Source organism: Mus caroli, chromosome 9, assembly GCF_900094665.2.
Source record: "Mus caroli chromosome 9, CAROLI_EIJ_v1.1, whole genome shotgun sequence".
Taxonomy (NCBI): domain Eukaryota; kingdom Metazoa; phylum Chordata; class Mammalia; order Rodentia; family Muridae; genus Mus; species Mus caroli.
This window is the reverse complement of record NC_034578.1, coordinates 22,889,475-22,909,944: the sequence shown is the minus strand read 5'-3', so window position 1 is coordinate 22,909,944 and position 20,470 is coordinate 22,889,475. Positions and strand designations below refer to the sequence as shown.

The following is a 20,470-nucleotide window of genomic DNA, read 5'->3' as shown; positions in this document are numbered from 1 at the left end:
TGCTGGGATTACAAGCATGAGCCACCATGCCTGGTTCCATGTATTCTTTTTTTTTTTTTGGTTTTTTGAGACAGGGTTTCTCTGTATAGCCCTGGCTGTCCTGGAACTCACTCTGTAGACCAGGCTGGCCTCGAACTCAGAAATCCGCCTGCCTCTGCCTCCCGAGTGCTGGGATTAAAGGCCTGTGCCACCACGCCCGGCTTCCAGGTATTCTTTACAGACTGTTTTTTCCTAAAAATCTGCATTAGAAAGGCAAAGGTCACAACATCAGGAATTCTTTCTGAACTAACTTACTCTGGCAAACCATCTGTGACCAGAATAGGGAAAACCCTTAAAAGGAGAACAAATCTCCCAAGGAAATGAAGGGTAAGAATTTGCCCTCTGTGGTCTTTTTATGGTCAACCTACTAGAGCAGTGTTCTCATGTCTACCTGGACTTTCCCCTCAGATCTGAATTTGAATTATAAATCTGTTAATTTATCAGTAAGAAGAAAGGTTGCTTTAATCCAATCTCAGGACAAATGATGGTCTTCTTGGGGTTTAGGGTTGGAATGCAGATCGGCAGAGGTAACTGAGGGTGAGTTATTACTAAGCACATATATTTAACTGTCACATACAGTCTGCATATTCACATAAAGCCTGCACATGAACAATGCATGCTCAGGGATGGAAGCTGCCACGAAGCCTTCCTTCCATTCAGAGAAACTGCGATCAGTCAGTGCAGTGTTTACTAAATCACTGACAGTGTCTTCTTGACACTCTGGGGAGAAAAGGGTCTAACTTTTTTGTTTGCTGGAAAGTTAAAAGAAACTTAAATTTAGACTCAAGGAAGGTGAAGGCAAGGCATGGGGGTGGGGGGTGGCAACTGGGTACAGCAACGGATCTGCAGCTGGTCAGCACCATAGCCTCTGCTGTTTGCCTGTATTCTGTTAGTTTGATATTTTTCTCTCAATCCCATATCACGACTCAGGATATTCAATGCTTATAGATAGGCACCCAATTGCCACTCACACCTGCCATTTTCCTGACTTCTTTATCCACAGTGCCCCGTGTTTGTATTTCATGGCACCTTTCTGTGAACATGTCATACACTGTGTCGCTGCAGTGAATCTAAGCGCTTCCCTGGACACACTGTCCTTACCTACCTTCCAGGTGTCCGAACACCCCCATCCCATCCCATTTGTTCTACAGTTTCACTGAGCTCTCTACAGAATGGAGTTTCCTTGTCTCCCAAGCCAAGACACCTTTGGTTTTTCCTTCCTTTTCTTTCTCAGCTATATTTAGTTTGAACTTAACTTTTGCAGCAACTGCCTATTAAACAGTCTGCTTATTAGTTGGCTATCATTCTATGACTACCAGTCTACAAGGCCACCACCTAGTGGACAGAGAAGAAAATACTATACAATTTTTTAGCTTAAAAACTTGGTTTTATATAGGCCTGTTAAAGATGTGCTGGGATGTAGGCCAGGGGTAGAACACATACAGAACATGTATGAAGTCCTGGGCTTCAGATTCCATTCCTCATTTTCCTTCCTCAATTTCATCATGCTAGAATCTTTAGGAAACCCAACTTGACCAGAGAAGATATTCAATAGACTACTTGCTAAGTTCTTACTTGGGAGAAACACATGGAGAAACTAATCCATAGTATAAGCAAACAGGCCTGACCATTGGCCTAGCATACATAGACATTAGCTTTTCTGAGAGAAGAAACTCCTGTCCACTGAAAACTGAAAGATTTCGGGGCTGGTAAGATGGCTAAAGGGTCTGCCAGCACACCTGATGGTCCGAGGTTAACACTGGAACCCACATGGTGAAAGGAGACAAGTAACTTCTGAAAGTCGTCTTCCACCTTCCACATGCGTGCCGTGGCAGTATGCCCAACACAGATACATATAAGAAGGAAATAAGATATAATGAAAACCTTTAGTGAGAATATCAAGGTCCTAAAAATGTTAATTATTTCACCAGGTCTTTTTATCTGAGCGAATTTCCTTCTGACCTATATGCCCTGAGAATCTGGACTCACACCTTCTATGTAAACACTATGCACACTGATTAATGCTCTTCTTTAAACATATTCTTTTATATTCTGACTTGACAGAAACACACAGAGAAACTAATCTATATAAGATATAACTAAACTAATATATATAAAGATTTATATTCTTATATATTCTTGTCAACTTTTAAAAATATATTATTTTCAGTCAATACATATACATTGTACATATTTATGGGGTACCATGTGATATTTCAACATGTGTGTAGACTGTGAAATGTTTAAATTGGGTTAAACTTATCTATTGCCTTTTAAATGAGCTTGTATGGGAGCTGATAAAAATAAGAGAAAAGACAGAAATACAGGTTAGACAGACAGTGCTGCATCCTAGGTGCATCACCTGAAAGCATTCTGAGCACTTGTGCCAGGCCTGGACTGCAGACCATGGAGACTGCTGGCCACAAGGGGCCTATGGGAGAACATTAAAGTTACACAGTACTGGTAGATCTCATCCTTTCCCTGACTACACAAAAAAGAAGCTGGTGGCCCCAGCTTTTTTGCTTCTGGCCCTAGACAGTATTAATTAGAAGGTTAATTCTCTGCTACTCTGTTATGTGAAATGTTCCTCCTTTCAAAATTACACCAAAAGAACTTAACAGAAATTCTTCTACAGAAAGCAGACTAAATTATCGGTGACGAAATTTAGAACCAGAGGGAGCCATTACCACGAGCTATTTATAATTAATGAACTCTGTGAAGACCTTTCGCCTGCTGTGGAGGCTTTTGTTGTGGCATTGAACATCCTGTCTTCCAAATGAAGATTTGCTTTAAAAATAATTATTCATACAGTATAATGTGGAATAGCAAATCCTATCAGAGCATTTTCAAACCCCTTGAAAATAAGTCTTTAAGAGGAAAATAAAAGGATAAGAATTACAAAATGGCAAAGTAACCCTTCTCCCTTCCGATTCTCAAGAAACACCCCTTCCATGCAGCCTCTGCAATGTGGGCGCTGCATTTTTTCACTGTGCATCCATTCTTGGTCCCTAGACTCTCTTCCTTACCATTTCTGAACTGAAAAGTAAGCTGAATCTCTGTCAAAATTAACCATTTTTTTGATCTAGCAATCACTAGGAGTCACTACTTAATGCCTTCCACAGTGTAAAGAGCATAGAGCGCTCGTTACTGCTTCTTGGTGAGGGCACAGTGGTAGCGCAGTGTAGTTAATGCCAAGTGTACTTACTGACCAGCCTGCTTGGTTTTGGTTTGCTTTTCTTCTGAAACATGCATATATAAGATCTGTTCTACCATGCAGTATTTTAAGATTTTCTGGTAATTATTAGAAGCATACCAAATCCCAAACAACTGTAGACTACTCTGAAAGGAAAGACAGTGCACACCAGAGATTAGGTAAGCTGCGCCGTCTGAAAGACGAAGGCAAGATTACCTGGCAATGTCTGGGTGTGAGTCCACCAAAGTGCTGACAAATCGGAAGAACAGAGAGCCCTTCCACTTCACATATTCCTCCTGTACAAGGAGAAAAAGAGCACACTTCAGGACGGACTTCACTATGTAAACACTAGACACAGACATTTGTCGGCTTTCCTTTAAGTAACATCCCACCTGCTGGCTACTGGTCCATCTGGGGCTGGAGTTTGGCTAGATAATATCTACTTCCTAACAGCCCTGAAAGCACATAGAGGAATATTTGGGCAAAAACTTATCAAATCTACATTATAAGGAAAATTACACAAAGAACATGGCTTTAATCCACTGGCGCCTTTGTAAGGTATGTAATGTATGATGAGGTGATCTTATGAATCTGTAGGATGGATATATCAGTTAGTGAATGCCTTCTTTTTAACTAATCAAATCCTTTGTTCTCATTATAGCTATCTCCAAGCTCTGAATGTACACAGTTACCAAATGCTCTGTATAGCTCTACAGCTCAAGATGTTTTACAGACTGAAAGCTCACTGGACTCTTGCAGCAATGCCGGAAGACAGTGCATTCCAAATATGATCTACACTGTAAAAAGGCATTAGAACTGAAGCACACAGGTGTGGTCAGGGGCAGTGGGGCCTGGACTGCAGTGATCCCTCTGCAGATCTGTTGACACAGCACTGCACTACTTCACAAGACTGCTGTGCACATATGCCAGTGAGCACTGAATGTTAAACCAGAAATGAGAATTCTACAAAAAAGCAAACACATTTCCCATTGTTAACTAAATAGTTCCTTAAGCCAGCAATGGTGGAGCAGAACAGGGGAGTCCTGACTCCTACACATACCTGTAAGAGGTTGGTAAGCAAGACCAGTGTCTGCTTTCGAATGAAAGGGTCTGAATCCTTCAGGCAGACAGAAATGTTGGGAATATAATTGTCCACCATGACAGTGTACCGGATACAAAGATCACATATCACAATGATGACATTGTTGCGGACAGCCACATCCTCACTCACTTCAAGTTCTCGCACAAGGGCTGGGATGCTTTTCTTTGCAAGGTCTTCATGCTGTAAACAGAGTTTACCTATCACAGAAGAGAGCAAGATGTTTAGATTACACCCTTTTGAGTTTTACATAAAGTAAAATTATGCCCCAAATCACCACCAACAACAAATGACAAAATTAGGAAGCTCGAAATAGCATTAGAATAAACTCTATCACATACCTTTGCAACAATAAAATCATCTTCCACTTAAAGTCACTCTTTTCATAGTTACCTACTTACACACAAAATGGTCAGTAAAACCTAACACGTTTTACTTTTGATTATATACATGCTCTAAATACCCTTACTGCATTAGAAACGCAAGCTAGGTATGCAGGAGTGAATGCTGTCTCCCTTGTTCCTTAGTCAGCAGAAGAATTGCTGTGTCTGCTCTGTGGCTTGGGGAAGGCCTCACTTTTACTTGGAATATTTTGTATTAAACTAAAGCACAGCAACAATAAAGGCCACCATTCAAAACTGCACCTATTATCAAATATACAATCACTTTAAAGATGGAATATTCATATTATAGCCAGAGGTTAGTGTTTTCATGATGAACTATTCAAGCTGGTAAAGAAATGTGCTCACAGCAAATCTTTCGGTTCTGGAAAATATTACATAAACATTCCCCTTCTATAAACTGAGCTTCAAACTTTCCATTCCTAAAACTCCGTGTAATGTCTAGGTTACAGTTCTTTTTTTGTGTGTGTGCAGACTCATGTGTATACACAAATATCAGTGGGGGCCAGAAGACAACCTTGATGCTCTTAAGCACCCTCCATCTATCCTTTGAGACAGGGCTTCTCACTGGCCTGAAGTTCACCAAGTAGGCTAGGCCAGTGAGCGTCAGAGATTATGTGGATCCTATCTCAGCCTGGCTCATTTCCCGTCTACTGCTACCATGCTTTTGCTCTGTTCATCTGCATCTTTAGCACTGGGATTGTAGGCATGTACCATTGCCCCTGGCTTTCTTAATTATTTTTTATTTTATGTACATGGGCATTTTGCCTGCTTTTGTCACTTGTGTGGCTGGTACCTGCAGAGACCAGAATAGGGCATCAGATCTAGAAATGGAGTTACTAACAGTTGTGACATGCCATGTGGGTGCTGGGAATTGAACCTGGGTCCTCTGGAAAAGTATCTAGTGCTCTTAACTACTAAGCCATCTCTCCAACCTCTGAAATACACTTCTTGATAGACTTATTGAGCTATGCTGTAAATATTTAAAAAAAATGCAGAAACTGCTACAAAAAAAAAATTTCCCATTATATTATAATGGTTCATATGTATAGAATGCCCACTTAGGCTTGTGTGAGTGAATGTTTAGTTCCTAGCTGATGATTGTTTTGTGAGGTTAGGTTAGAGGCAGGAGACATGGGTCAGTGGTGGAGGGATTTTGAGGATCTTGTCTCAGCCTGGCTCACTTCCTGCCTATTGCTACCATACTTTCGCTCTGTAATGGACAGGAGCACCCTCTGAAGCATGCACTAAAATGAACCCTTCTTCCTTAAAGTTGCCTCTCAGGTATTTAGTCACAACAACAAGAGAAGTAATCATATGAGTGACAGGCTCAATGGCTCTCACTGTCAGCAGGCAGTTAGATCCGCAGAGGTGGGCCCTCTCACCAGAGTTAACTGTTAAAATCATAAAGGCTAGAGCAGGCTTAGCCTCAGTAGCACATAGCATTGTACTCAGAACACACAAAAGCTACAGACTACAGCCACATTTCACCACGTGACAGCCTTACCTAAAGTGATGATGGCATGTGCTCTAATCACAGAAGGCATTGCGGAGCTTCTGGGCTGGAAAGAAGGCTGACTGGCGAGGGCGTCTGTGGTCCCTTGAGATGATGGTACTGCAGGGGAGGAAGAGGACAGGACTTATTACTGAGACAGGTAACTGAGCCTTAGGACAGAATGGTGCAAAGTATGACTTCAAGGGCCTTACAGTGATCCGAATGAGCAGAAGACGCCAGGATAGACTGGATTAGAAGGAAGACTCGCTTCTCTACTATGGCTGGACATAACTGGGCTATATCTCCTAGGGTAAAGATACATTTCACCTGCAAAGAGAATGGATTTCGCAATAAATACAAGGCAAAAAGAAAATAACCACTAGCTAGAGTAACTTGTCAAAAAGAACATTATTTTGTTTCACAAATTACAAAAAGAATATTACTTTTGATAGTAATAAAAATTTGCTGCTTAATGAAGCATCACTAGGATGACAAATATCAATCATCTAAATCCAGAAAATTCTGTGAATAACTGGGGCTTCTACTGATAATCAGTTTTAGGATGGAAGGTACCTCTCCTTCATATTAATGTATACAATAAATGTTTAACAACTGTACGGGCACCATGTGAAAGCTATGGGTTTCATGCTAATTGTGCTGAGTGTTGTACCCTTAGTGGTTATTTATTTCTAGAGCAGCCATGGTGAATACCTGTGAAACCTACTGTTTGATTCTCCTAGTGGTGAAATCCACATTGAAAGAGCACATAGGGCCCAGGAGTCTAGCTCATGGCAGAAATCACTGGCCTAGCCTGCTCAGGGCAGGCCCTGTGCTTGTTTGATGCCTAGTACTTCTAACTAAGTTTGTTATTAGGAGCAGGTAAACCCATCTACACTTGTAAAACATGATTCCCAATTGTCCTCCACATTAGTTTGCTCTTTAAACTCCTACTTGGAACTCATGGAAGTCCTTCTTCCACACAGCCAGCCCCCGCTCTTCGAGGTTTCTAATGACGTCAGTTTAATAGATAATACTGTTTTTCTTTACACCGAAGATGGATGAGCGTTATTAAAAAGTCAAATGTCAGGCAAAGGTGTATTTTAGAGCCTGGGGCAGGTGCACATGCATGCCAACAATCTTATGTACCAGGGAGGGGGTACAGAAAGCCCAAGTAACACAGTAAGATCTTAACTCAAATAAACAAAACAAAAATAACGTCTAACCTTGCAGTAAGAAAGCCAGCAGCACATGGCTTGATCATAAAGTATAGTATTTTCTCTAGTTGCTGTGGTTCTGCTCTGTTTTAAAAATACTGGTGGTGACTGATACTTGAAAAGCTGAGCCCTCTTCTGTCTACTGCACAGAGGCCTTGCATTATAACTCTAAACCCGGTCTACAACCACTGACAACTACAAGAGCTGAGCTGGCAGAGCAAGAGTTGAACACAGAGAGGAGCAGCTCTACACATTTAAATAGAAGAGAAAACCAGCCAGGTTAGGTTAAATGGTGATTCATATTGAAGGGCATCAAAAACATGGCTTACTTCCTCTACTGGACAACGTCTGATGCCAGAGGCAATCCTATGTTCAAAGGGGTCTCTTACTGGATGGGTGTCCATTAAGTAACTAGCTTAGCCAAGGGCATCTGTGTCCTCACTGGTCAAATCTCCCCTTTTATTTATTATTTTTTTAATTTTTAATTTAATTTTATTTTTTCAAGACAGGGTTTCTCTGTGTAGCCTTGGCTGTCCTGAAACTTACTTTGTAGACCAGGCTGGCCTCAAACTCAGAAATCCGCCTGCCTCTGCCTCCCGAGTGCTGGGATTAAAGGCATGCGTCACCATCCCCTTTTACTTTGCACAATACAAAAGCTCAGCTCTATTTCCCAGTGTAAGACATGTTATAACTATTTTAAAAGTCAAAAAGACAAGCAGGAGCTGGAGGGATGGCTCAATGATGAAAAGCACTTGTGACTCTTGCACGGGACTGTTACAGGATATCTAATCAAACTGTGAACCCCGGATTGTGTTGTTTACTGGAAAAACCTGTTTCTAGTTGTGGTGTGGCTGAGCCTTAGCACACACCTTTAATCCCTCTGGCTGGAATACAGACATGTCCTTTGTACACATCTTTAATCCTAAACACTGAAGGAAACATTAGAGGGTAAAATTGAGGAAGCAAGCACCTATGTTTGAAAGTGATGTCTACTGAGTGACAGACACATGAATCAGAGAAAGATCTGATAGACTAGGTAGGATAGAGAGGCTACTGAAGAGAGCTCAGAGAGAAAACAGGAGAGGGGATAATTTTACCAGGACAGTTGTACAGAGGCAGGTTGCAGAGAGAGAACAAGCTAGAAACAGGTGAAGACAGAATGAGTCAGAGAAGAAGCTAGGAGATTAGAACACATTGCCAAAGTTAGTATGAGGCCAAGAAAAGCAACAAAGTCAAAGGCTGAGAAAGAAGCCATATTGAATCAGTCAGCTTGGAGAAGACATTTGAGCCAGAACAGTTGAGTTGAACCAGCTAGCTAGAGTTCAAAATGAACAAGAAAGGGTTAGCGTTTTTGGCAGCAAGTCTCAGAGGCTGAAAACATTCTAGATCAGATTGTACGAAGACTAGAAGCTTCCAGGACTAGGCCTAGGTTAGCAGACAAAGGCAGTAAGCCTTGGAGATGACAATTACTCCAAGAGAATAAAAGATACTTTTACAGGGGACCAGAATCCACATCACAGTTTACAAACACCTGTGACTCCAGAGCATCTAATGTCCTCTTTTGGTTTCTACAGGTATCCACATGTACCCTCTGTCCCAACATAAACAAACAAACACATAATAAAAAAAATAAAAAAAAAAATAAAAAAAATCTAAAAGGTAAGGTATAAAAGACCTTTTCCTGTCAACAGTATCTAAAACTTCCATTACACAAACACCCCTGCTATAAAAAGATTATAAAAAGCAGCTGCTTACCACCAGGTCTTCATCCATGTTCCCTGTGCCATCTTCCTTCAGAAGGATGTTAGAGAGGTGTTGCTCACAGGTGGCGAGCACATCCCCACACACCTGCTTCAGCAGTCCCTGCAAGTCACACATCAGCTCTGAAGGGTCTCATATGTCTCCGATGACTCACCAAGTCTAGCTCTCGGAACCTCCAGGCTCTCTGAAGGCATGGAAGACCCCAGCTGCCACACCAAGAGCTTCCATCTTTCCCAGTACTGTCCCACACCACACACCACAGCCACACTTACAGCAACCCGGCCAACTTGAACTAGCTAAGTCAAATGTTGAAAGAGCATTGTGCATATCAGCTTTCTTCTTGTATTTGCTCTACAAGAGCAAAGGCAGATAGGGAAATCTAGTTCTCTGGTTTATAAATCACCCAACAGCAGTGCTCCTCCAACAGCAGAGGAAAAATAACAATGGTACCATATACAGGTAGAGAATTAGCTTTATGACGAACTCCTTACTTTCAAAAGATTATAAAGAACTGATGTTGGGTTCGGTACGGCAATCCCAGCACTTAGTAGGTGGAGGTAGTTAGATTCTGAGTTCTAGGTTGATTTAGGCAAATTGATATCTTCAGGCCAGTGTGGCCACCTAGCTAGACACTGTCTTAGCCACACATTCCCATGTACGCCTATTCCAAATAGGGCAGAGACAAGAGGATCATTTGAGCTTGCTGGCAGGCATCCAGTCTAGCTGAGGGTAAGCCCCCAGGTTCAGGGGAGAGACCCTGCCCCAAAATGAATATGTATGTAGTGACAAAAGGAGATACCCAACCATCCTCTTCTGACCCCTGTGCAAATGCACAGATGCACATAGACCAAGACATAGACACACACACAGACACACACACACACGGCAGTTGCTATTCTGGAATATACTAGGTACAAGTTTTCAGTGTCTCTTACTGATTGTAGAAAGTTCTGGGGGTCTTTGACACAATATATAATGACACTTGTGTGCCTAAGAGCATTCTGAAAACTGAAATTTCTCATACCTCATTTTCTCTAGAATGCCATTCCAAAATACTTACGTAGAGCTAAGTGACTCCCCCACAGAAATGAACATGGGGACATATCCTTCTATCTCAGATAACTATACTGCTCTATGACATGTATGTCAGGTGCTTTCAAAGGCCACCTTAGGAGTCACCCAGTGCATGGGGCACTAGAGCAATGAAGGAAATCACTACCACAAGAAAAATATAATCTGGCTTAGTTAGCCTAGCATTTTCCAAAATCACTTTGTTTAGTTTTTTTTTTTTTTTTAAAAAAAGACTTATTTATTTATTTTATTGAGCACACTGTCACTGTCTTCAGATACACCAGAGGAGGCCATCAGATCTCATTACAGATGGTTGTAAGTCATCATGTGATTGCTGGGAATTGAACTCAGGACCTCTGGAAGACCAGTCAGTGTTCTTAACCTCTAAGCCATCTCTCCAGCCTCAGTTTTTTGTTTTTTGAAAGACAGGCTTTCTTTGTGACCTGGGTGTCTTAGAACTTGCTCTGAAGACCAGGGTGGTCTCTAACTCAGAGGTATGAGTTCTGCCTAATTCCCTGCTGGGATTAACAGTGCAGACTACCACTGCCCAGTATGTGTTTATTATTCAAAAATAATTATATCTATGGTTTTAATAATTATGAAACCTAGCCAGCACTTGTTAACCAAGAGAGCTCCTGAAATGGCCAGGCCTTAGTCCCGAGGAAGAGATGAAGGGTGACTGTGTCAAAGCTTTGAAAAGAACCTGGGTGACCTGGAGTAACTATTCAGAGCCACAGAGCCTGAGCCTGCTGTCACGACCAAACAACTCAGGGATTCTCACTACACAACAGCTCGAGCCAGGCTGGGCAACAGCATCCTGTAAGCACCTCTAAAGACCCAGAGCGACCAAGCAAGACTGGTCCTTTAGTTTGGGCACAATGCAGTGCTGGGGTTGGTCTGGTGCTGCTACATATTCAAATGCTAAATACTGGCCCCCAAGATCTGGTTGCCCCCTTACCCTCCAAGGAGATCCTTACTTACAGCAAGTGGTGCTCTGTAAACCTTGGTCCCCAACTTAAAACTATTGGTTAATAGTAACAGTAATTGGCTATAGTCTGGGAAGAGTAGAAAAGGTGGAGATCAGTTACTGGGCTAGGGGTTTAGGGATACAGGTAGGGACCATGAGAAGGAAAGAGAAAGGAAAAGAAAGAAAGGAGAACGAAGGAAGAAGATGGAGAGAACAGGAGCACACGTCCGAGTGAAATGCCCCACCCCTCAGCACAGACTGCAGGAGCAGAAGTAACCTGGGACAGAGTCAAACAGCAAGTTCTTGGGTAACACAGCTGGGGAGTAGACAGTCCAGCAATTATAAAAAAGAGGTAGTGATAACCCCCCTGTAATTGTGCAAGAACTGATTAAATAATCTATAGTACTCTACTTTGGTTATTGGGAGGCTGACTGGGTAGTATTAATAACTAATAGAGTTTCTTAAACTCCATTTATACTTCAGTAAGTTTTCTCCAGTTGGCTGAAATCTGTTCTCTTACAATATCCAAGCCCACGCGTGCGTGCGTGCGTGCGTGCGTGTGCACATACACACACACATGAAATCTCTATATACCAAATAAATTCAATTCTTTTATGTGAAAGCCTTCATATATATAAATTCAGATAGGCAGCCTGTCTCACATAACCTCTTCCATGCTAAACCCTCTACCAGGACCTCAGCTACATAATTTAATGCTTCATAATCTTCCTCATCTAATTGTCTACGTTCCACGTAAAGTCCATCTGTTAACGTTTCCAAAAAGCTAGCACAGAAGATGGCACCTGAAGTTCATACAGGACAAGGAGCAGGGCCGCCGTCCTTCCTACTCTAGACATTGTCTTTCCCCACTCATATAGTCCAAGCTCTCATCAAGAGTTTAACGACAGTCAGAGAAGACCAACTCTTACCAACCTTACAGATGCCAACAATCACCAAGGCTAAGTATATACTACTGTTGAGCAGTATGTTGGTCATATTAATTCATTTTTTGTTCTTAGTAAAATATAAATTGCTTATTTACAAAGGAAAAAGAGAAGTATGTTTATATGAACTTAAGTTCCCTAGAATGCCAGAAAAATCTCCAGGCCTTATGGCTGAAGGGATGAAGGTACCTGCTGCCTAGTCTGACAACTTAAGTTTAACCCCTGGGACCCACGGGGTAGAAGGACAGAACTGACTCCTATCAGCTGTCCTCTGACTTTCACATGTGCTATCACAGTCACATTAGATACGGAAAGCTTAAAGTTCTGAGAGGAGAAAGTTTCCATACGTATCAAAGTAACTGCCTCACGTAATGCATGCATTTTGACTTGTATGAAAATTACTAGAAATTTGCTCTTGGAATGCCTAGACTACCAGTTATTAAAAGATAACCTTGCCGATTCATTACTAGAAAGATAAATTCCAATCAGGAGGCACACATTACTAAAAGGCACTTGTACCTGGAGCCACAGTGAGGATGATATCTAAGGGATCCATGCCATCAGCAGTCAGCTCTTAGGGAATGCCAGCTGCTAGACACACAGGCATGTGTCTTACCTTTAGTAAGAGCTGCTGGGCGCTACACATCCTTCCACACCCTCTATTCATAGAGAACACTTCTCAGATGTCAAATGGAAGTAGCACGTTTGAGAAGAAGTTGGAAACACACGAAGGGTGTGCGGCCATACCTGCTCTTCCAGCAGTGTCTTGGCAGATGCCCTGCAAAGCTTTTGCAATGCGTCAACAGACGAACTGATCAGCTCTGGAGACCACTGAAATCCATTTAGCTTGGCCTTGATCACTCCTAAGAAAAGTAAAAGACTTCAAATGTAACTTCTTAGAAAATCATGCACAGTTATAAAAACTGCTGCAGAAAAGGATAAGGCCTCTTCAAGACAGTCTGCTAGACTCACCAGTTATCTTGTCCCGGGTCCCCTTGGGAAGATGCTTTGCAATATGCCCAATGACACACAGCATATAGCCTAAGGTGTTTGAGTTGGGAGACTGTTCTCTAGAGAAATGGAAGAACAAAGTGCCATATTAACAAGCACTCTGCCAAAACAAACACACAAGCAAACAACAAAACCCCAAACCTAAAACTACAACAAAACCCATTTCCTCTGGATTGTTAGTGTTAGAGGTCAGTAGTTAACATGGCTTAACTGTGGGTCTGAGAACATTACGATGCTTAATGAACTTTGACAAAGGTAAACTGCTTAGATGGGACTCCTATTTTTCAAGCTTGCTCTTGAGCCAGAATCTAAAGTGACAGCTATGAAGTAGGCCAGAGCTTTGCTTCCAGCAAACTGGTGTTGGCTAGTGGCTATTCTGTAAGCGTGCAAACCTGCTGAGTCTCTCCCACGACTCTATTATTTTGGTGTAGTCCAGCTTGGGTGATGAGCAAGTGATCTTGGAGAGCAGCATCCAGGCTGGTGCAGAACGTTCTGTGTCAGTGTGGGATATCACACTGTTTATAAAAGTGGATGAGAATTTATCTTTCTTGGACCAGATATGAAAAGCCTTATTTAAATAGCGTCTGGAAAAGAGGAGGGAGAGGAGAATTGTAATTAGAAATAGACAAACGTGTTCCAAGTAACCCTCACTAAAAGGGTATCAACTTCTGCATCTTCAGGATTTCTCTGGTACATAAAACACCCATGCGGCGAGTCTGGCTCTTTGGATGTCTGCTACCGAACAAGATGTCTTCTTAATTTCCCCTTCAGAATAAACTGTCTGTATTCCCTGCCCCCTCACAAAATACTCTTTACAACAAAGAAAAATATTTCAAAACAACCCCTTTCAAAATTTCCACACATATATACATTATATCAGGTACATCAATGTTGATAGGAACAAAATAAAAGAAGATAAGAATATCTCTTATTTAATGAGAGGCCAGAGAAGGGACATCATAGCATTTAAATGTGGCAAAGCAAATGAGCTGAAGTTTTGTATACCTTAGTAACACACAAATAAAACTGAAAAGGCTTCCAATGTACAAGTATTCATGTTACTAATCCCGAGTGTCCTGTGTGCACATGCATATTCTTGAGGTTGGTGTTGAGTGTCTTCCCAACCACTGTCCACCTTATTTTGTGAGCCAGGTCTCTTACTGAACCTTAACTACATAAACTGGGCAGCAGCCCTACAGCTGGAACTTATGGAGGCATTCTCTCAACTGAGGTTCCCTCCTTTTGGATGTATCTAGCTTGTGCCAAGTTGACCATATATTGTTATATTCTCTCCCTCTGGCAACACCCACTTTGAGAGAAGGCTGTGACACCTACTCAGTGTGTCTAGGCTGGGTGGCTGGCTGGGTAGGCTGAAGGTTGTGTCAGAACAACAGCAGCCTCCTTTTTTGGAGGTTATTTTTTATTCATTTTGAAATCAAGAGAGTTGTGTGTTTGAAAACATTATGAAACGGGACTGAAATGAAGCTATAAATAGTCTGTAAACACAAGCGTTTACTTGCCTACTTGAAGAGTAGGCATTTAAAGGGTCCTCATGTCCTATCAGGCATTAGAGAATGCACATCACAGGACACTTAGAAGGTAATGGATCCTGTAGAAATGCATTATGGTAGGAAAGCATGGAATACCAACGAGCCCAATGTTTAGGAAGTTAAAAAATAACTAAACGTAAAAAAGGAAAAGCCTTTTGAGAGTGAGCCGATTGTTTAAAACTGGGTACCCTTGGGACTTAAGACTAGGTAGGTGATAATTATACATCAACTTGACAGTCTAGAATCACCTACAGAGCAAGACTGTAGGCTTCTTTCTGTACGAGGGATTTGCTCACGGTCAGCATCAGAGAATGTATGTGAGAGATTATTCAGACTGCATTCAATGATATGGGAAGACAAGAACATTTTGTGGGTGGGATCCTGAGCTGTACTCAATGAAGACAGAGCTCTGCATTGGCATCTGTTGCTCTGTGCTCTTTTACTGTGGCTCCCTCACAGAATATGCTACAGTAAACCAAGATAAACCATTTCCTCCTTAAGACTCCAGTCAGGGAATTTTATTACAGCAACAGAGAAAGAAACTAAGATAATAACAAGAGTGAGACAGTAGACTCTGCTGTGGAATACATCCGTCCCTTAAAGGAACATCAGCACAAGTGTCGGTGGTATTGAGAAAACACTGACTGGATGAACGCATTGTTAGTGGGAAAGTGTTAATACCAAAGGGCTGAAAAGATCAAGTAACCCATTAGCTAAACACACACACACACACACACACACACACACACACACACACACAGGCAAAATATTCATAGGCATAAAATAAAAAACAACTCTTTAAAACATAACAAAACAATACATGGCCTTCTATAAGAAATGTGAAGGATACAGTCAATGTACCTCAGATCCTGGCTTTCTATGGTGAGGAGAGCAAGTAGGGACCACGCAAGCACCTGGCTTCTGTCTGCGCTGTGAAATTTCTTGTGATGCTTAATGTTCTGCAGCAGGAGCTGGTCCAGGCACTCCAAGGCCTTCTCTTGCACTGTGCTCTCACAGTCCATCACCACTGGGATGACACCCATTAACCAGGCTTTCTGGACTGGGACACATGTAGGTTGGGCCTAAGGTTGAAAACATTATAGCAGATTATTTGACATTAATACAAGTCTAGGTACATGCCAATGAAGTTTCAGTTGGCATTTCAAAAGACATGCTAAATCTAATCACACCTAAAAGGGGTAAGAAACCCTTGGCATAATATTTGGCACTGTGAATAACCAAATAAAGTAATTCAGTTAGCTGCAAAGAAAACAAAAACAAAAGGAAAACCAAAACAACATTCAAAGACATGGAAAAACAACTGCAACCTCTAGCCTATGATGAGTCGATGATTATTAAACTTATAAATTAAACTCATTATTTTATTATTAGTGATCAATATTACTTTGGTTATTCAAATCCAATAACAAATGATATTTACTTCCAAAAGATAAAATATGCATTGCTAGGCCTGGAGAGATGGCTCAGCAGTTAACCATACTTGCTGGTCTTCTAGATGCCTAACTTGAGTTCCCAGTACCCACGTCAGGCAACTCACAACTCAGTTACCTCCAGATGCAGAGGCTCTGAGATCTCTAGCCTCCATGGGCACTGCATAAACATGAACATGCTCACATGCACGTACCACACCCACACACCCACACTCACACCCACTCTCTCTCTCTTAAATAATAAAAATAAATCTTAAAAATTATGCATTCTTCAATGCCTTCTTTGATAAAAATAGTCATCCTTTAAAAAAAATTTCAACAGCCAATTAATTAGGAGAAGTAAATTACATATCATAGTAATGAACAAACTCTTCTGGTGATATTTATAATCTTAAGTGACAAGAGATGGTGCAAAGTTAAGATGAGCACTGTCCTTTAGGTTCAGGCATTTGAATACTCTGTCCCCAGTTGCTGGCAGTGTTTGGAAAGGTTACAGCGTGGAGGGTACAGCCTTGCTGAAGCCTTGTCCCAGTCCAGTCTGTTCTCTGTGTAAGACGTGAGCTCTTGGCTTCCAGATGATCATAACACCTGCTGACTGCTGCCATGCCTCCCTGGCACAGTGGACTCTGACCCTCTGGGACCAGGAGCAAAAAGAAACACTTTCTTCTGTAAGTTGCTGTTGGATCTGGTGTTTTGTCACAGCAGCAAAAAGTAATTAACAGAGACAGCCTCGGTGGTTAGGGCACTTGCTGCTCTTCTAGAGTAGTCAGTTCCCAGTACCGGTATCAGCTGGCCCATGATCAACTGCGGGATATGACAGCTCTGACCCACGTGGGCACCCGCGCATGCATTCACATACTCACAGACACAGACATACACATAAATACAAATTAAAGTCAATTAAAAAATTTTCAGTTTCTTCTTCTAGCTGGGACTTAAGATAAAAATCAAGCAGTAGCACAACACTGTTTCCCTAAGTCCTTAGTTGAATTTAAAAAGGCAGTTATCTGCCATTTGTTTTTATTCCCCTGTTGATTGGGTTTAGTCCTATAGTGGGCTCAGGTGACTTTCTAAATGGTTTACTTAACGTTTAGCAACAGGGAATTCTTGTGTACAATCAGTCCTGCCTCATTTTGGTGTTGGGGACTAAACTCAAGTACTTTGGGCATGCAAAGTATATGCTCTAGCCTGAAGCCTACAAGTACAGAATTTCTTTTATTTTTTATTTTTTTTGAGATGGGACATACATACTGTAGACCAAGATGGCCTCAGCCTTATGAATGTTACAATTACAAGTGTGAACCATTAAAGTCAACTCAGAACTACTTCTGATGCAAAGCACTGAGCATTCTGTACCCAGTGTGGCGCTCCTCACCATAACAAGTTCTGTAAGAGACTGTAGGGCTTGCTTCCGCACAGATATGGCAGGGTCTCGACAATGGTCCTGCAGGATCAACAGGTCCTGCTCCATGCTCAAGATGTCACAGTGTTTCAAAATGCTCATTAACACCTGAAAAGTACAAAATGGAGTAGTGTGCAAAAGGCACAAGGACAGAAAGAGTAAACATAGACAAAGAAACACTTCCAGTTCCTGTTGTCTACATTTTGGGGTTAGGGATCAACCCTACTTCCCTAGAGTATTCATCTTTTGAACAGAATCTGTAGGGAAACTGAACATTACAAACAACTTCACAAACCTACTGAAATGAAAGGGGGTCTGTTTTATATAACATTGCCTGGGTGAGTCAGAACTCACTATGTGGATGAGGCTGGCCTCAAACTCAAACTTGCTTCAATCTGGATGCTTGCTTCTGCCTCCAGAGGGCTAGGACTATGGGTATGTACCACTACACCCCACCACAGCTGTATGTCTTAAAAAGCCACCAAGTAAATGTGAAAGCTTAAAAATCAGCAAGCTCTTCTAGTTCTACAGCTTATAAACGGCAGCACCAAAGTCAAGTATGAAAAGCAGGTTAAGTATCAAGTGTGGCATCTCTGAGTTTTCATGGTCCTACCTGGAGTGCAGACTTCCTGACATTGATCTTCTCATCCTTGGTTCTTTTTCTCAGCATTGTCATGAAGCATCTTTCTGTGGACCAACACCAAAGAGTCACCATCTTGAAAAAGACCAGGCACAACCTAACATGTCACAACACTGAGAAGACAGGACTGGCTAAGAGACTCACTAATTACTCTAAATCCTAAGAAAGAAGAGGATGGAAAAGTCTTGAAAACAGGTAAGACTTATCATGACCTAGAGGCCTTTTAAAGATCTGATGAGGTAATATCTGACTCCTTTCAGTTTTCTTCTTGAAAAGCCTCTGGGATTACCAAGCACCTATAAGAGTTGTTCTCTATAGATTCTGTCTTAATACAAATGGAACATAAACTGAGAATTTTAAGAACATTTAGTAATTCATTAAATAAGAGGAGCTGAGAAGATCGCTCTGTGGGTACAGAGGTTTGCCACGTAAGCCTGCAAGTCTTGCTTAAAGTCCCTAAGAAAGTTGTCTTCTGACCTCCATATGTGCACCATGGCATGGCTTATTTACTCCATTATACAGACACACAACAACAACATTTTAAAAATTAACTAAATAAAAAGAATACACTATAAATAACACGTTCTTAAAAACAGCTATGGGCTGGTGAGATGGCTCAGTGGGTAAGAGCACTGACTGCTCTTCTGAAGGTCCTGAGTTCAAATCCCAGCAACCACTTGGTGGCTTACAACCACTTGTAATGAGATCTGATGCCCTCTTCTTGTGTGTTTAAAGTCAGCTACAGTGTACTTAATAATGAATAAATCTTTGGGTCGGAGCAAGCAGAGTCTGAGCAAGCGGAGTTGACGAGAGCGCCTGGGGTTGACGGGAGTGAGCAGAGGTCCTAAAACTTCAATGCCCAACAACCACATGAAAGCTCACAACCATCTGTACTGCTACAGTGTACTCACATACATAAAATAAATAAATCTTAAAAAAAAAATAGCTGTGCTTTCTAAAAGACAACAATAGGTCAGCGCTGTGGCACATTTTGGTAAGCTGATGCCTGGCTGCTGAAAGGTCAGAGAGTAATCTTTTTCCCCGCCACAACCTTCCTGAGTTGTTAACTGGCTCAAACTCTTACAAGCAACAGCTTGATAAGGTTTACTAGCCTGTGTGGTGCAGACCATAGGAGAGAAATCTCAGTACAAAAGAGGCGACTTAAGACTTAACACGGGCTGGTGAGATGGCTCAGTGGGTAAGAGCACCCGACTGCTCTTCCGAAGGTCCAAAGTTCAAATCTCAGCAACCACATGGTGGCTCACAACCATCCGTAACGAGATCTGACTCCCTTTTCTGGAGTGTCTGAAGACAGCTACAGTGTACTTACATATAATAAATAAATAAATCTTAAAAAAAAAAAATAAAAGCTTAAAAAAAAAAAGACTTAACACGGTGTCTTCAAGAGAAAACTGTAAGTTGAAAAATGGTTGAAAAATGATGACACGGCATGCGACTTAGGCTTCCAAGGGTAGGAGGTAAAGTGTAGATGCCTAATAGACTGAGATTTTGTTTGGAGACCCCGCCGTTGATCCTTATAATAGTCCTATTACTCTATTCACTCTGCACCTTCCTTCTTTTCTTTTAAAATGTACTTATGAACTCCACTTTCTACTTTTCCCCTACCACCTTTCCACATTTTGAATATTCTAGATTTTTCTTTTGCTTCTCAATTCCCATTTTCTTCTCCCTTATTTTTCCCTTTCCTTTTTATTAGTCTTTTGAAACTCTCCAGTTTGGGGCTGAAGAGATGGCTCAGTGATTATGAGCAGGGGCTGCTCAAGAATTGCCACTAACTGTAGTCCCTGGGGATCTGATGCCCTCTCGTGGCCTCTAAGGACACTGTGCGTGTGCTGCATAGGCACACATGAAGGCAAAACATCCATATACACAAGATGATACAATAAGGAAGAATTTTAAAGCTGAAACTTTCCTGAGTGGGGAGCCGGTAAGATTAGCAGGCAGTCACTTGCTAAGCTTGACAACCTAAGTTCAAAGCGTGGAAAGAGAGAAATGAATCCTTCAAGTTGTCATTTTACCTTGATTATGCACTTATAGCATGCATGACTGCCAACAGACAGACAGACAGACACACGAAACCAATAAAAAATAAAAACAAACCAGGCAGTGGTAGCACATGCCTTTTATCCCAGCTCTTGGGAGGCAGAGGCAGGAGGATCTCTGAGTTCGAGGTCAGCCTGGTCTACAGAGTGAGTTCCAGGACAGCCAGGG

At 41.7% G+C, this 20,470-nt stretch overlaps 1 protein-coding gene across 2 annotated transcripts in view; it reads right to left on the bottom strand.

Annotated features, from left to right (window-relative positions):
* The window catches only part of Ncapd3 (non-SMC condensin II complex subunit D3), a 63,544-nt gene that overhangs the window by 19,600 nt on the left and 23,474 nt on the right, over positions 1–20,470 (bottom strand). Inside the window, exons 14-24 of one of the 2 annotated variants that reach the window (XM_021171882.2) lie at positions 18,212–18,285; positions 17,572–17,706; positions 15,607–15,827; positions 13,588–13,779; positions 13,157–13,254; positions 12,932–13,047; positions 9,197–9,304; positions 6,440–6,554; positions 6,240–6,347; positions 4,293–4,531; positions 3,449–3,528 (exon numbers count right to left, since the gene is read on the bottom strand). In XM_021171882.2, coding sequence (XP_021027541.1) covers positions 3,449–3,528; positions 4,293–4,531; positions 6,240–6,347; positions 6,440–6,554; positions 9,197–9,304; positions 12,932–13,047; positions 13,157–13,254; positions 13,588–13,779; positions 15,607–15,827; positions 17,572–17,706; positions 18,212–18,285 — 1,486 coding nt within the window. The remainder of the gene's footprint in view (positions 1–3,448; positions 3,529–4,292; positions 4,532–6,239; positions 6,348–6,439; positions 6,555–9,196; positions 9,305–12,931; positions 13,048–13,156; positions 13,255–13,587; positions 13,780–15,606; positions 15,828–17,571; positions 17,707–18,211; positions 18,286–20,470) is intronic. The other variant, XM_029481307.1, reaches the window with a different exon arrangement.